A 15687-nucleotide genomic window follows, 5' to 3' on the forward strand; every position below is an offset into this window, starting at 1 on the left:
GAGCACAGGCCTGGGTTGTGGGCTCCATCCCCTGTGGGGGGCGTGCAGGAGGCAGCTGATCAATGATTCTCATCATTGATGTTTCCATCTATCCCTCTCAAATCAATAAAAAAAAATATTTAAAAAAAGATATTGCAGTATTTGTTCAAGTAACCCTATTTTACTTAATGCCACATTCACATAACTTGTAATATTATAATTGTTCTATTTTATTATTGCTGTTAATCTCTTACTGTACCTGATTTATAAATTAACTGTTGGTTTCAGGCATCTAATGAGGGTCTTGGAATATATACCCAGTGAGTAAGGGGACTACTATATTTCTCTTTTGAAATAAACAGGGGAGTGCCTCTGATGACATTCACTCAGAAAGTGCCTTGCTCTCTTTTCAGGGAGAGTGAATTTTAAAAATTAATTATTGATTGCTTCCCCTATAATTGATTTCCTTCTGTACCATCAAATGACCATTTGTTGTCTTTCTTGGTTATTATTATTTTAATTTTTATTTATTGATCTTAGAGAGAAAGGGGGTGAAAATGGGAGGGAGAGGGAGAGAGAGAGAGAGAAATTTGTTGTTCCACTTATTTATGCATTTATTGGTTGATAGGGATCCCCTGACTGGGGATCGAACCTGCAACCTTGGTGTATCTGGAGGACACTCCAACCAACTGAGTTACCCTGGCAGAGCTTTTCTTGGGTATTGTACTTAAGCCTAGATTGGTCATCGCTGGGTTGTTTGAGCAGTGTTATGCTGAAACATACTTTGGGCTTGGGGGAGCTCCTCCTGGGTCTATATTGACATCTAGAAACCAAAGGGTTCCCTTTTGCCCTGGGCTAGTGCTTAGCCTTTCCAACCAAATATTGATATCTGAACTAATCCCAAGGGTTTTTTCCTGATGCTGTGTTCTAAGAACAGAATGCTGCCTTAGTGAGAGAGGTCCAGGAACTAGTAGGCTTCATCTTTCTTCAACCTGCCTGGCCTTTGACAAGTATGGGAGTGTTGACAGCGTTCTGAGCCTTCTTGGCAGAAAAGGAAGGTCAGAAAGAGAGGTCGATAGGCAGAGGGCCAGGTCCCTGCTTGCTTCCTTAGTGAGAATTAAGCATGTCTGGCTGGCAGGCCACACGTAATTACAGAGACACAGCATTTCAGCAGTTGGCAAGGAAAGTGATAGGAAGGGACAGCTTCAAGTCAACCACAACCTGGATCTGAGGAGGTCAAACTCACTTCACTTGGAAGAAATAGAGAAGAAGGAAGCTGAGGGCTTAGCAAGGTAAGTAACTTTTTCATCAACCAGTTTGCTGGCTTAGTTTATAGTTGACCAAAGCATTAGCACCTCAGGGAGTGTTAATCACTGCTCAAGCAGCTGAGTGTGGTCATAATAGCAGTGCTCCCAATGTATTTCTCCTTTTCTCTTTCTTTTTCTCGGCCCTTTTTGAGGCTCCCCAGTGACTAACTTCACTCCCCTTCTCCTCCCTACCTCTCCAAGGGCATTTTATATTTGCTGGTGAATTACAGAAAATTAAATGGGCCTTCCTGGTCTGAAGGTGAGATGTAAGGCTTTTTGTGGTAAGGAGGGGAAAAGATGGGAGAACTAGGTCTGGGAATAAACTACTAATTTAGGGGGATTGGTGGTGAAGGATCGAGGCCACCCAGTTTGTCCTCTCTCCATTCCTTGGTGTTTCCTCTCATATAAACTGGGAATAAATTAGAGCCCAAGTCACCGGAGACAGAAAAAAGTTTAAATGGTTCCCTTTCTCAGTGGAGTAGACTGAACTCTGGAAAATGCTGAAAGCTTGCTGTAATTCTTTCCAACGTCTCCCTGGCCCCCTCTGTTTTTTTTGCCTTTCTCTCAGTAACTGTCCCTGCCCCAACAACATGAACGGGGAGGATTCTGGGGCTGGGACATACCAACTCACACATGAGTTCGAGTTTGTAGGTGCAAGTGCAGAGACCAGGCCCCTTATTTAATTCCTCTGTATCACGAATCTGCTGTAATCACAGGAAACTATGGCAGCAGGGGTTTCACCAGCACCACTCCTCCTCCCCAAGCTGTGTAATCCCTTGACTTCCAGGCAGTTCCACCAACCCCCAGAGAGCCAAGAGTTAACCTCTTATTGGAGGAAGACCTCTCTTTGCAAAGGCAGATAAGTACCTCCCTGGTCTTATTTGGCTTCCATTGTAGCATAAAGGTTCTTCATTGAACATCAAGAAGGTATTTATTGTTATTTTTGTGATTTTAAGACTCTTGAGTTGTCTCAAAGATACTTTTCCTCCCTACCTATAAACAAAAGATGAGCTCATTCTCTCAAGGCTTATCTTGCCTGAGGGGGCTGGGTAGAGCAGATGAATGCTGCTTCTAGAAATGCAATGGTTTTATAGAAATGTGATGGAAGTGTGTGGTCTTTAAAAGTGGAGGGGCCCTGGCCAGTGTGGCTCAGTTGGGTGGAGTGTTGTCCCCTACACCAGAAGGTTGCAGGCTGGATTCCGGTCAGTTTCACATATCTTGGTTGTGGGTTTGATTCCTGGTGCCAATTGATGTTACTCTCTCAGGTCAATGTCTGTCTGTCTGCCTGTCTGTCTCTCTGTCTGTCTATCTATCTATCTTTTCCTACCTCTCTCTTTAAAATCAATAAACATATCCTAGGGTGAGGATAAAAAAGTGCAGGGAAGCCCTGACCAGTTTGGCTCAGTGGATAGAATGTCGGCCTGCAGACTGAAGGGTCCCAGGTTCGATTCCGGTCAAGGGCATGTACCTTGGTCGCGGGCACATCCCCAGTAAGGGGTGTGTAGGAGGCAGCTGATCGATGTTTCTCTCTCATTGATGTTTCTACTCTCTATCCGTCTCCCTTCCTCTCTGTAAAAAATCAAATATATATATAGTGTAGGGAAGAGTTAAGCTAGTTAGGATCCAAAGATGTGAAGACATGAAGGCAATTCCATTTACCTTTAGTTAAGGGCTATGACTCTTAAGTCCTAAAATAATCTATCCTTAGGTCTAATTTCTTCTTTATTGGTAGGATTTTAGAAGATAGGTTATGCAGATGAGATTAGCTATCTGTTCTGTAGACTCTGAAATCATCCATTCATCTCTGGGTCAAAGGGAGAGCTTAAAGGGATGGAATGAAAGGATGAGGAGAAAAAAAATACAAAGGAAAATATAAATTAGTTCTCCATTAACCTGAGGAAGGGTTCGTAGCTAATGGGTATTAGCTAGATGATTCTGGGGAGTTTTTTATTTTTGTTTGTTCTGCTACCTACATCTCAGCTGAATGATGACCTGGAGGTTTTTTTCCTAACAAATTTGGTCTGGAAGGATTAAATGTCAGACCATTTTTGTAACAAAACATGATCCCTGGTTTGAACTTTAATAGTTAGTTACCTCATTCAAACCAACCACTGTCAGTATTTTTATCCTCTCATATTTCCCTGTGCCTGGAGACAATTAATCTGGGGGGTAATAATGTTTTAGTTTCTCAATCTCTATGGATACCTTTTTTAAAAATTGAGGTGAAATTCACAAAACTAAATTAATCCTTTTAAAGTGAGCAATTAAATGGCATTTAGTACATTCATATTGTTGTGTAACCACAACCTCTCTTTAGTTCTGAAACAGTTTCATCGACCCCGAAGGGAAACCCCATATCCATGAAGCATACTCCCCATGCCCCTCCCACTCTGCCACTGCAATTTGCTTTCTTTTTCTGGATTTACCTATTCTTAAAATTTTGTTCTTGTTAATCCTCACCTGAGAATATTTTTTCCTACTGATTTTTAGAGAGAGTGGAAGGAAAGGGGAGGGGGGAGAGAGACAGAGAAAAACATTGATGTGAGAGAGACACTGGTTGGTTGCCTCCCACAAGTGTCCCAACTGGGGCTGGAGATTGAGCCTGCAACCCAGATATGTGCCCTTGGCTGGGAGTCAAACCCCCGACCCTTCGGTGCACGGGGGCCAACACTTTAGCCACTGAGCCACACTGGCCAGGACTGAATTTACCTATTCTTGATATTTTATATAAATGTAATCATATAGCGTGACCTTTTATGTCTGGCTTCTTTCACTAGCATAATCTTTTTGAGGTTCATCCATGTAGCATATATCAGTACTTCATTTCTTTTTATGTCTGAATAATATTCTATTATATACATAACCCAATTTATTGTCAAAGTAAGAAACGTCCAAACCTGTCACAGTTATGAGTTTATTTGAGCCAAACTGAGGAACAAGATCTCAAAAGCTCTGGAGAATAACAGTTTTGCAACTGAAATTAAGGAGGCAATTAAGGAAGATTACATGGAGATGGGAAAAAAGCAAGATGGGGATTGGATTACAGGATAGTTAACAAGATTATGTGCTCTTATGAGGTGGTAAGGCTTATTTCATAGGTGTGTTAACCTAGGTGCATAGAAACAATGGACAGCTTCCTTAAGGCAAAAATAAATACTTTTTTAAAAATATTTTTTTATTGATTTCTGAGAAGAAGGGAGAGGGAGAGATAGAAGCATCAATGAGGAGAGAGAATTCCCCGATCAGCATGCCCCCTCCTGGGGATCGAGTTCACAACCCAGGCATGTGCCCTGACTGGAATTGAACCGTGACCTCCTGGTTCATAGGTTGGCACTCAACCACTGAGCCACACCAACTGGGCAAGGCAAAGATAACTCTTTTCCTAAAAAGTTGTATGCCTGTAGTGACCTACCCAGTTAGGAATTTATGATCAGATCACCCTGTGAGGTTAATTTCCATAGAACCCTCTCCCCCACTTTTTTCACATTATTCATTCATCTGTTGGTGGACTTTTGGGGTTTTATACTTTTGAGATATTGTGCATAGTGGTACTATGAACATTTATGTATAAGCATTGTTTAAGTACCTGTTTCCAATTATTTTGAGTATATACTAAGAGTGATATTGCTGGGTCATATAGTAGTTACTATGTGTTTAACTTTTTGCAGAGCCGCCATGCTGTTTTCCATAGTGACTATACTATTTTACATTCCTCCTATCAGTGCACAAATGTTCCAATTTTTCCACACCTCACCAACACTTGTTATTTTCTGTGGTTTTCTTTATAATAGTCATCCTAAAGGGTGTGAAGTGGTATCTCGTGGTTTTGATTTGCATTTTCCTGATTAGCGTAGATGAGAAAGGGGCCACGTACCAAACCTGACAAACTCAGGAGAGAACAGTATGGTGGGCTTTGCAACCTCAGAGACCAAAAGTAACCAACCACATAGGATAGTCTGAGCATAAAAATTTCTAACTAACAGTGGGTTATGCTGGTAGGCATGTCCTAGACCTGTGGTTTCCTTGACAAAGGTCAGTCTTCCTTGACAAAGTGAGCCTGTAGTCTTTTTGCATCTAAAATAACATACCTCTGTAATGTCAGAGTAATGGTCTGTTCCAGACCCCCGAGGGCACACCCACTGCACCAGAGCAGGAGACCAGAGAACCCATCATTATCTCACTTTCCTGAATACCATCTCTATGTATTGTAAATATTAATTATTAATGATCCTGCACCCACCTATGTAAAAGAGATTTGTCTCGCCCGGCTGGTGCGGCCAGGGGGGTAAGCATTGACCTATGAACCAGGAGTTCACAGTTTGATTCCTGATCAGGGCACATGCCCTGGTTGCCAGCTCAATCCCCAGTAAGGGGCATGCAGGAAGCAGCTGATCAATGATTTTCTCTCATCATTGATGTTTCTATCTCTCCCTCTCCATTCCTCTCTGAAATCAATACAATTTTTTTAAGTATGTCTCTCTGTTTTACTTTTTTATTCAATTCCACAGATTTCTATATTTTGCTTTCTTCCTCCCCCTTAATCTACCACTGAAACTGGAAATGAAAGGGTCTGTGCTGCCTGCTGCTACCTGAGTCAATTAAGTAGAGACCCGGTTGAGTTGAGTCTTTATGATGCGTTTATTTAATCAGCCGACAATCTGAGAGAGCGGCAGGTGTAACGCCCTGAAAAGACGCTCAAGTCAGTGTTATATAAGGCTAAAGGATGGAGGGTGGAAATCTAACAACTAAGTGAGTTCCCAGGGTCTGCTCCCTAGCATTGTCCTGAAAAGGTTAGCTCTCAGCCTTTGTCTCTTTCCTTGGTCTGCTCTCAGAATGTATCTTCTTTCTGAGTGATGGGGCCACCTGGACTTCAAGGTCGATTTATCTTACGACCGTTTTCCTTTTTCACACTGCATTCGCAGGTTCTGTAAGAAAACCTCTTACCTATAGTTAGTAAGGTGAATAATACTAAACAACGATGATTCTGTTCCTATTATGTGCCCCTCCCCTATCACCACTGGTGGATTTCATGTAAACCTTCCTCTATCTCTTCCTTTATTTTATTCTAATGTATAAAATAAGCTGCAAAACTGTCATTCTCTGGAGCATTTTATTTCTATCTGTTGAGAGTTTACTTTCTGGCAATTGTCCTCAGATTGGTTCAAATAAACTCTCCCCCACCCGCCCCCCAGTAAACTCATAAAATTTTTTTCTTTGGCTGGACATTCTTTTGTCAACATTAGTGATATTGAACATCTTTTCATGTGCTTTTTGGCAGTTTCTGTGTTTTCTTTGGAGAAATGTCTGGTCAGATCTTTTGCCCATTTTTGAATTGGGTTGTTTGGTGGTGTTGAGTCTTAGAAGTTCTTCACATGTTCAGGCTATTCATCTCTTATCAGGAATGTGATTTGCAAATACTTTCTCCCATTCTATGGATTTCTATTTCATTCTGTCCTTTGCTGCACAAAAGTTTTTAATTTTGATGTAGTCCAATTTATCTGTTTTTCTTTTGTTGCCTGTACTTTTGGTGCTTTATCCACGAAATTGCCAAATCCAATATCATGAAGTTTTCCCCCTATGTGTTGTTATAAGACTGTAATTTTAGCTCTTAGGTTTAGGTCTTTAGACTCAGTCATCAAGCTCAATCCATTCTATTTCATTAATTCCACAGAATGTTCCCATCTACATTTCTATGCTCATGCTCTTCTCTGTGTTCAGAAATCCTTTTTCCTATCTCCTTGTATTCAAAGTATTACCATCTTTCATGTTAATACAAAGTATTACCATCTTTCATTGCTACTCTTGTAGCAATTTCAACCTTTTTAATCTTATGACACACATAAACTAATTACTAAAATTCTGCAGCACATCAAAAAATATATTTGCCGATCTGATAAAAAATATGTGATTTTGATTCATCCACACTGGATGGCTCTTGTATTGGTTGTTGTCATTTTTAAAAATATATATATATTATTGATTTTTTACAGAGAGGAAGGGAGAGGGATAGAGAGTTAGAAACATTGACGAGAGAGAAACATCGATCAGCTGCCTCCTGCACACCCCCTACTGGGGATGTGTCCGCAACCAAGGTACATGCCCCCGACCGGAATCGAACTCGGGACCCTTCAGTCTGCAGGCCGATGCTCTATCCACTGAGCCAAACTGGTCAGGGCGGTTGTTATTTTTAAAATTGACAATCTAACGGAAGAGAGGTTAGTGCACTTGACTAAATAGTCCAGTATTGCATGTTTTAAAAATCCTTGTGGCACACCGGTTGAAAATTGCTGGTCTATTCCAACTGCTCCCTGCTTTTTATTTTATTTTTTTGCTCCCTGCTTTGTAAAGTCTTCCTTGAAGAAACTCACTTCTTCTGATTTCCTATTAGTGCTTTAGTTTCACTTTTCTTATAGGATATCAATACAATTTTATTTTTTCAAAAAGTATGTCTCTCTGTTTTACTTTTTTATTCAATTTCAGAGATTTCCCAATTTTGAACAAAACAGTATGTATATATATATATGTGTATATATATATATATATATATATATATATATACTGCCTTATACTATAGTTTACATTTAATCCCTCTATAAGATATCTAGATGTTAAGTATATTTTTCACAAGTTTTTTCATTATAGTATTTTGTACATTATTTTATATGTTTATAAATAAATATTTGTTTAATGAATGGATGATTTTATTTTTGTCAATGTAGTTCTTTTGGTTTACTTGGCACTCGGAGAAGAAATGGTAAGCCAAGGAGGGCGGCCATCACAGAGTTCCTGCTGGGTAGGGGGTAGGTGTTGGTGTAGGTATGGGTGTGGTTGCAGGGTTAGTTCTACTTCAAAACTCACTTCTTGCCCAGCTGGCGTGCCTCAGTGGTTGAGTGTTGACCTATGAACCAAGAGGTCATCGTTCAATTCCCAGTCAAGGCACATGCCCAGGTTATGGGCTCTATCCCCAGTTGGGGTGTGCAGGAGGCAGCTGATCAATGATTCTCTCTCGTCATTGATGTTTCTATCTCTCTCTCCCTCTCCCTTCCTCTCTGAAATCAATAAAAATATATTATAAAAAAAATACAAACTCATCTCTTTAAGAAATTTTTCTCATAACTTGCATTACTTGTGTTAACTATGTAACTCTTAGCATTCTGGTGATCATTTAATTTTCATGTCTTGATTTATTGCCTATAAGTGTGATGACAAGCCTTTTAAAATGAATGTTTTACTTTCCCAACTAAATTAGATTGACTTATTCAATTAGATGGTAGTTTGTGACAGCCCAAACTTCTGTTGCTTTTTCTTCTAAGTTGATTTTTTGAAATATACTCATATATGAATACTAGAGGCCTGGTGCATGAAATTCATGCAAGAGTAAGCCTTCCTTCTCCCGGCTGCCTGCACAGGCTTCCCTCTGGCACCTGGGACCCAAGCTTCCCTCGCAGCCCCAGCTTCATCTGGAAGGTCATCCGGAAGGATGTCTGGTCTAATTAGCATATTGCGCTCTTATTATTATAGATATTTTTTGTATAAAAAAGTCAAAAGTTGCCTTTAAGTCTAAAGTTGCCTTTGATCAACTCAGTTCCTATCCTAGAGCCTCTTCCCCCCAGTTAATCACTGTTATTGGTTTTAGAGGAGCCCTTCCAGACCTTTTTCTATGCATTACTTACAGACATATTTAGATTTTACTAGAGGACTGGTGCACAGATTCATGCACCCTCTCCCAATCTGGGTCCCCTCGGGGGATGTTAGACTGCCAATTTCAGCCAGATCCTCACAGGCCAGGCTGAGGGAACCCACCAGTGCACAAATACATGCACCGGGCCTCTAGTATTTTTTTTTTTTTTTTAATGAATAAAGGGACTCAGCACTTGCCCAGCACATAGCTTGCACTCTGCCACATACTGTAAGAGTTGCTGTTTTTGTTTTTGTTTTTAATATATTTTATTGATTTTTTACAGAGAGGAAGGGAGAGGGATAGAGAGTTAGAAACATTGATGAGGGAGAAACATCGATCAGCTGCCTCCTGCACACTCCCCACTGGGGATGTGCCCGCAACCAAGGTACATGCCATGCCTTTGACCGGAATCAAACCTGGGACCCTTGAGTCCGCAGGCTGACACTCTATCCTCTGAGCCAAACTGGTTAGGGCGGGCCTCTAATCTACACTAATAAAAGAGAAAAATGGTAATTGGCGTACGGCGATACCTTTTTCATTGGCTAATCAGGGCTATATGCAAATTAACTGCCAACTAAGATTGGCAGTTAACTGCCAACAAGATGGCGGCTAATTTGCATATGTAGGCACAATGCAGGGAGGCGAAAGGGAAAGCAGGAAGAAGCCCCCTGCCACTGACAGTGATCGGAAACCCAGTGGGGAGCTAAGAGCTGGGGGGCAGGGCCGCCTTTGCCCTGCCCCCCAGCCATGATCGGAGAATCAGGCGCCTTTGCCGCCCTGGCCAGTGATAGCAGGAAGTAGGGGTGGAGCCAGCGATGGGAGCTGGGCGCGGTCGAAGCTGGCAGTCCCAGGAGCTAGAGGTCCCTTGCCTGGGCCTAAAGCGAAGCCCACGATCGCGGCGCCCCCCGCTGCCACTGCAGGTCCCCGCTGCCTGGGCCGGACGCCTAGGCCAGAGGCGTTAGGCCTGGGCAGGGGCGGAGCCTGCAACCACGGGGAGCTGGGGGTCCCCTGCCCAGACCTGACACCTCTGCCGGAGGCCTCAGGCCTGGTCAAGGGGCCAATCCGGTGATTGGTGATCGGAGGGTGATGAGGGTCAACTCCTCTGGCTGAGGCATCAGGCCTGGGTGGGGGGCGGAGCCGGGGATTGGGGGGATATGATGGTCCCCTTGCCCAGGCCTGAAGCCTGGGTCAGAGGCGTCAAGCTTGGGCGGGGGGTGGAACAAGTGATCAGAGGGAGATGGGAGTCCCCTGCCCAGGCATGATTCCTGGGCCAGAGGCCTCAGGCCTGGGCAGGGGCCAGAGCCAGTGATCGGGGGGAGATGGGAGTCCCCTGTCCAAGCCTGACACCTCTGGCGGAGGCGTCAGGTCTGGGCAAGGGGCCGATCAGGCGATCGGAGGGTGATGGGGGTCAATGCCTGAGGGCTCCCAGTATGTGAGAGGGGGCAGGCTGGGCTGAGGGACACTCTCCCCCCCTCCCCCCACACCCAGTGCACAAATTTCGTGCACCGGGCCCCTAGTATTTATATAAGATCTTTGGTTAATCTCTTCTCGCCCTCACCCCACTTCCCTCTGAGATTCATCAGTCTGTTCCATGTTTCCATGCCTATGCATTGAGAATCTGCCCCCTGGTGGTCAGGGTGCATCATAGCTACCAGTCGAACAGTCGAACAGTCACTTAGGCTTTTATATAGAGATATAGAACATCATATGTAATATTTCCCCCTTTGTTTTTCTTTGTAGTGATCAATAATCAGTAGATCAGAAATAAGTCTTACTGATACCTGGGTCTGAAAGACTAGAATGAGAAGTGAAAGGTCAAATGTGTGAAAACACATCATCCAGCTTGCAAAATTCCGTTCTATATCTTGTCTACATATAGTCCCCAGGTGTCAGTGGACAGGCCATGGCTCCACGGCCCCGGCGACGAAGGCACAAGAAATCGTCCTCATCAGTGGCTCCCACAGCTGTGACCCAGCCTACAGCTGTGACCCCTCCCACAGCTGTGACCCCTGTGCCTTTGACCCTCTCAAAACCTGGCCCTAGCATTGATGCACTTGGCTTCTACTCCTTGGACAATAATGTTCCTGGCCTATCCCAGCTGATTCTTCAGAAGCTGAACATGAAAAGCTATGAAGAATACAAGTGAGTGACTAGCTCTGTGAAAGGGCCATTTGTAGTCACCCTTAGAAATGATTTCAAAAGGTGGAGAGGGAGTATAACTTGGGAATAATGAAGTATTTGCAACAAGGGATTTTTCTCATCCTGACTTTTGCCAGTTCATTACTATAGAAATTAAAAAATATAATTTGTGCCATGGTTGGTGTGGCTCATTAGGCTGGAGCATTGTCCCATATACCAAAAAGTAACAGGTTCAATTCCCAGTCACGGAACATACCAGGGGTTCAATCCCCAGTCAGGGTGTGTGCAGGAGGCAGCCAATCGATGTTTCTCTCACATTGATGTTTCTATCTCTGTCTTTCTCTCTATAAAAGTCAATAAAAAAGAAAATGAAAATAAAAGTGCATATTAAAAATATATTATTATTATTATTATTAAGTCAAAATGATGGGAGTAGGTAGAAATACAACATGTAGGAGGCAAAGGAGGGGTCCTGAGAGACTTTGGAGATACTCTTTTCCCTATTGCTGTACCGTTGCATGCTGTCTCCGCAGGTTGGTGATAGATGGGGATACTCCTGTATCAGGCTTTGGATTTCGATGCCCTCGAGAAATGTTCCAGAAGATGGAGGACACGTTCCGATTCTGTGCTCACTGCAGAGCGCTCCCCAATGGCCTTTCAGACTCCAAGGTCCTCCGGCACTGCAAGAGGTGACTCATCAGGGGCAAATAGGGGAGAGATCCAGAAACGACCCTGTTCTAAGACCTCATGGTAGGAGGAAAGGTCAGCGTTTTCACAAAAACATAAGGCCTCCTCCTCATTCCATGTGATCCAGGCCACAGACAGATTAGAAGAGGGTTGGGCTCCTGCTTGTTTTGGTGCTATGGGGAAGTCACACAGAGATCCTAGTACTATTCTACCTTCTTCCTCCTGAGAACTTGAGGGGTAAGACCACAATCTGTTCTGGGCAGGTTAGGGTTGAGACATATGCGTGGTAAGAGGGCAGCCACAAACTTCTGGAGTTATTTTTTTCTTTAAGGGATGTAAAAAGTGAGTTGTTGCAGATAGAGACTGAGGTGTTACTCTGACCCACGAGAAAAACGACATTCCCAATCTCTCCCGCCTCCCCTTCTAATGTAGTCCCCAAATTTGGTTGCAAATAGCTGACATTCGTCTCCCTGCCTTCCTTACCCAGTAATTTTTTTTTCTAAGAACAGGAATATCAATTCTCTTCCCCAGATATTCTCCCAATCACCTTTGAAATATAGGAACCAATATTTCTGGGGCTCATTCTCTCAGGTGCAGAAATGTCTATTACTGTGGTCCAGAGTGCCAGAGGTCAGATTGGCCCGCCCACAGGAAGGTTTGTCAAGAGCTGCGTCTTGTAGCTGTGGACCGTCTCATGGAATGGCTTCTGGTCACAGGTGGAGCGGTGGTGTTGGGGAACTCTGCCATAATGGTCAGAGTTGAAAGCATGTTGCTATGAGGGGAAAATGAAGAACGGAGAGGGGCAGGGTGGTGAGGCCTCCCTGGTCACAGGTTGGGAGAATGAACCTAGACGGAACATTGAAGCCAGAGAAGAATTAGGTCACTTCTTTGTTGTTCCTTCTTTCCTGCAGGAGATTTTGTCCTACCCACAGGACCCTGGCCATGGCTTCCGGAAGTTGTACAGGGCTGGGACACCTGGTTTTCAATGCGGCGCCTACAGCTAGATGCTATACTGGCTGCTGTGCTAGGTAGTCATGCCATGACCACCCTGTGGGCCAGTGCAGGGAGGCCAAAGCCAGACCCAGATGTCCTGCAGGGCTCTTTGAAGCGACTCCTGACAGATGTCCTGTCACGGCCTTTGACCCTGGGCTTGGGGCTTCGGGCCTTGGGGATAAATGTGAAGAAGATCGGAGGGAGCACAGTGCATGTAGTTGGTGCTTCCCACGCAGAGACATTTCTCACGCGCCCCGGGGACTATGATGAGCTTGGTTACATGTTTCCTGGTCACCTTGGCCTCCGTATAATAATGGTGGGTGTAGACGTCGCTACTGGCTTTTCACAGAGCACCTCAACTTCAACTGTGGAACCTGGCACAGTTCAGCTTAGTGGCCATAGGGGCCTCTACCATAACTTCTGGGAGGAGCAGGTAGAGACTGGGCGGACAGCCTATCCAGATTTGGTGGTGGCATTCCATCCAGGTAAGAGTGGTTCGGGGAAATACTGGGTGGGTCCTCTGGGAATTTTCTATTCTGACTCGTATTTTCTATCTTTGGAGCCACATTCATAAGGTCAGGTTAAACACAATATGATGATGACCTTGTTGGTCGTTAGCCTTATGTGCTATACCTGGGTTCAGAATTTTCCATTGAAGAACCTGGGGTGGGTGATAGTGGTAAATGAGCATTAGCAGTGAGCGAGGTGAAGGTTAGGATGGACATAGTCAGAGAAGTACCTACCTCAGCCTTTCCCCTCTCTATTCCATAGGTTTTCACGCTTCCCCAGACTTGATGGAGGCTTGGCTGCCCACCCTTCTGCTACTTCGAGATTATGAAATCCCTACATTGATGACTGTTTACAGGTTTGGATCTCTTCCTATTTGTGATACCTCCCTGACTCACTTAGGCCTCTATTTATAGAGATGAGCTAATTTCTCTCTCCTTTGCTCATCTTTTGCCTTCTGGTGAGGATTTTCTTTCTTCTCACACTTGGCTTTCTCGTCCCCTTGGAACAAAGGCCTGTGTTAGTAAATTGGTAATTAGTGAGACATCTGGGAGGGAAGGATAGCCTTTGCCGACTCCAGCCTGAGGTAATTTGGGGGCTTGATGAGCCCAGAAATGTCAAGTTCTGAGCACTTTCTCTCCTATCTCTCTCATCAGCAGAGCAATTTTTCTTCTGTCTCCCTTAGCCACCAGGAGTTGGCAGCCTCTTTGCAGATTCTGGTGGACCTGGATATACACATCATTGCCTATGGAGCCAACCCTTTCACGTCCCTCAAACCTGAACAGGTCTATTCCAACCCCAACAAGCAGCCAGTTTACGGCAGCGCCTACTATATCACGTTTCTTGGGAGCTCCTGCCAGCTGGATAAGAGGCAGTTGGAAGAGAAAGTAGATGGTGGGGATTAAATAGCTGAGCCAGATTCTCACTGGATACCTAGAAAAGGGGTGGCTGATAAAATTACCCTGCTGATGCCAGTTTATTGCCAACATTAAACCTCATTGTCCAAGTAAAGCTTCTAAGCAGCATGGGAACTCCTATACGATGTGACTCATTTCTGAGAGGTTAGCCACAGGCAGCTTCCAGAGTCAGGGTTCTAGCTTCGGTGTGCGGCAAGAGGCCTCGGTGTCAGTCTTTCCAGAGCCTAAAGTCCTAACAGTTTCCTTTGTGCAAAAGTTATACCTTTTGACTTGAACCAGATGGCACCAAGGAGAAGCATGGCACCTTATTTTGAAAGACTTCTTGTCCAGCAATTTGGTCTAAAAAATGGAGAGGTGTTAATGACGTGAGGTGGTGCAAGAAGGGGCAAGTCAGAGAAGTGGTTGGGAACCTGGGGAGGTTGTGAGGACTGGCACACTGTTCTATTTCTTGGCATTTTCAAGATAAGTAGCTCATGTTGGTATTTTCTGTTGGGGACTTTTAACCCTAGAGCAAGCAGCATTTTGCCCTGGCATTATATTTTAGATATTCCAGTTATATCAGACTTTACTTAAATATACTTGAGTTATTTGTTATCATCTGGTCTATACCACAATAAACTCAGTTTGGGGCATCTTAAGTCACTTGTTTTTATCTTAATTCCTATTCACTGGCAAGTATTACTTGTCTACACACACACCACCTCACAATTGGAGGTTTCTCTCTTGTCAAGAGAGTGATTAACATCAGCTACCTGTTCAGGCCTGCCGGTCTACCACACCCTGTCTCATGTCTTCCTTCTTTTCTTGTTTTTTTTTCCCCCCCAATATATTTTTATTGATTTCAAAAAGGAAGGGAGAGGGAAAGAGAGATAGAAACATCAATGATGAGAGAGAATCATGGATAGGTTGCCTCCTGCATGCCCCACACTGGGGACTGAGCCTGTAACCAGGGAATGTGCCCTGACCAGGATTCAAACCGTGAACTCCTGGTTCATAGGTTGATGATCAACCACCTCGCCACACCAGCCAGGCATGTCTTCCTTCTTTTATCACACTCTCAGGATTAGGATATTCCCTAGGTATTCATTCCTATAACCTTGCCAGGACCTCAACACCATAACCCCCACCCTAACACACACCTATGCATTCTTATTGCCTGCTTTGATAGGGTAATGTCAGAATTCATTTATTCATTCAAAGCACTCAGTTAGTACCTATCATGTAAAAGGTATTAGGGCTTTGGGGATATACAAAGTTGAATGAGACACTGTCCTTATTCTTAGCCTAGGAAGGGAAATAATACATATACACAGATATCTTTATTACAAGATGTAATGTGGAATAAAAACCTTGTAGTGCTAAGGAAATAGAGTGAAAAGAGGGACTTTGCTAAGGTGAAGATTTTGTGAATTAGAAACAGATGGAGAGCAAGGCACTCCACAGAAAAGCATCGGAGGTATTTATTTTAGGGTACATT

General features: G+C 43.8%; 1 protein-coding gene across 1 annotated transcript; it reads left to right on the forward strand.

The window, feature by feature from the left end:
* Nucleotides 1-1179: 1179 nt before the first annotated feature.
* On the forward strand, nt 1180-14206 carry MSS51 (MSS51 mitochondrial translational activator; the record flags this gene model as incomplete). The annotated part of the gene is given in 8 exon segments (XM_081105252.1): nt 1180-1271; nt 10847-11109; nt 11640-11795; nt 12385-12509; nt 12705-13271; nt 13558-13651; nt 13979-14187; nt 14190-14206. Coding segments are annotated over 7 exon segments (1407 nt in total). The 5' UTR covers nt 1180-1271; nt 10847-10870.
* Nucleotides 14207-15687: the final 1481 nt, after the last annotated feature.

The sequence above is a fragment of the Myotis nattereri genome, assembly GCF_964212035.1.
Source record: "Myotis nattereri genome assembly, chromosome: 13".
NCBI lineage: Eukaryota > Metazoa > Chordata > Mammalia > Chiroptera > Vespertilionidae > Myotis > Myotis nattereri.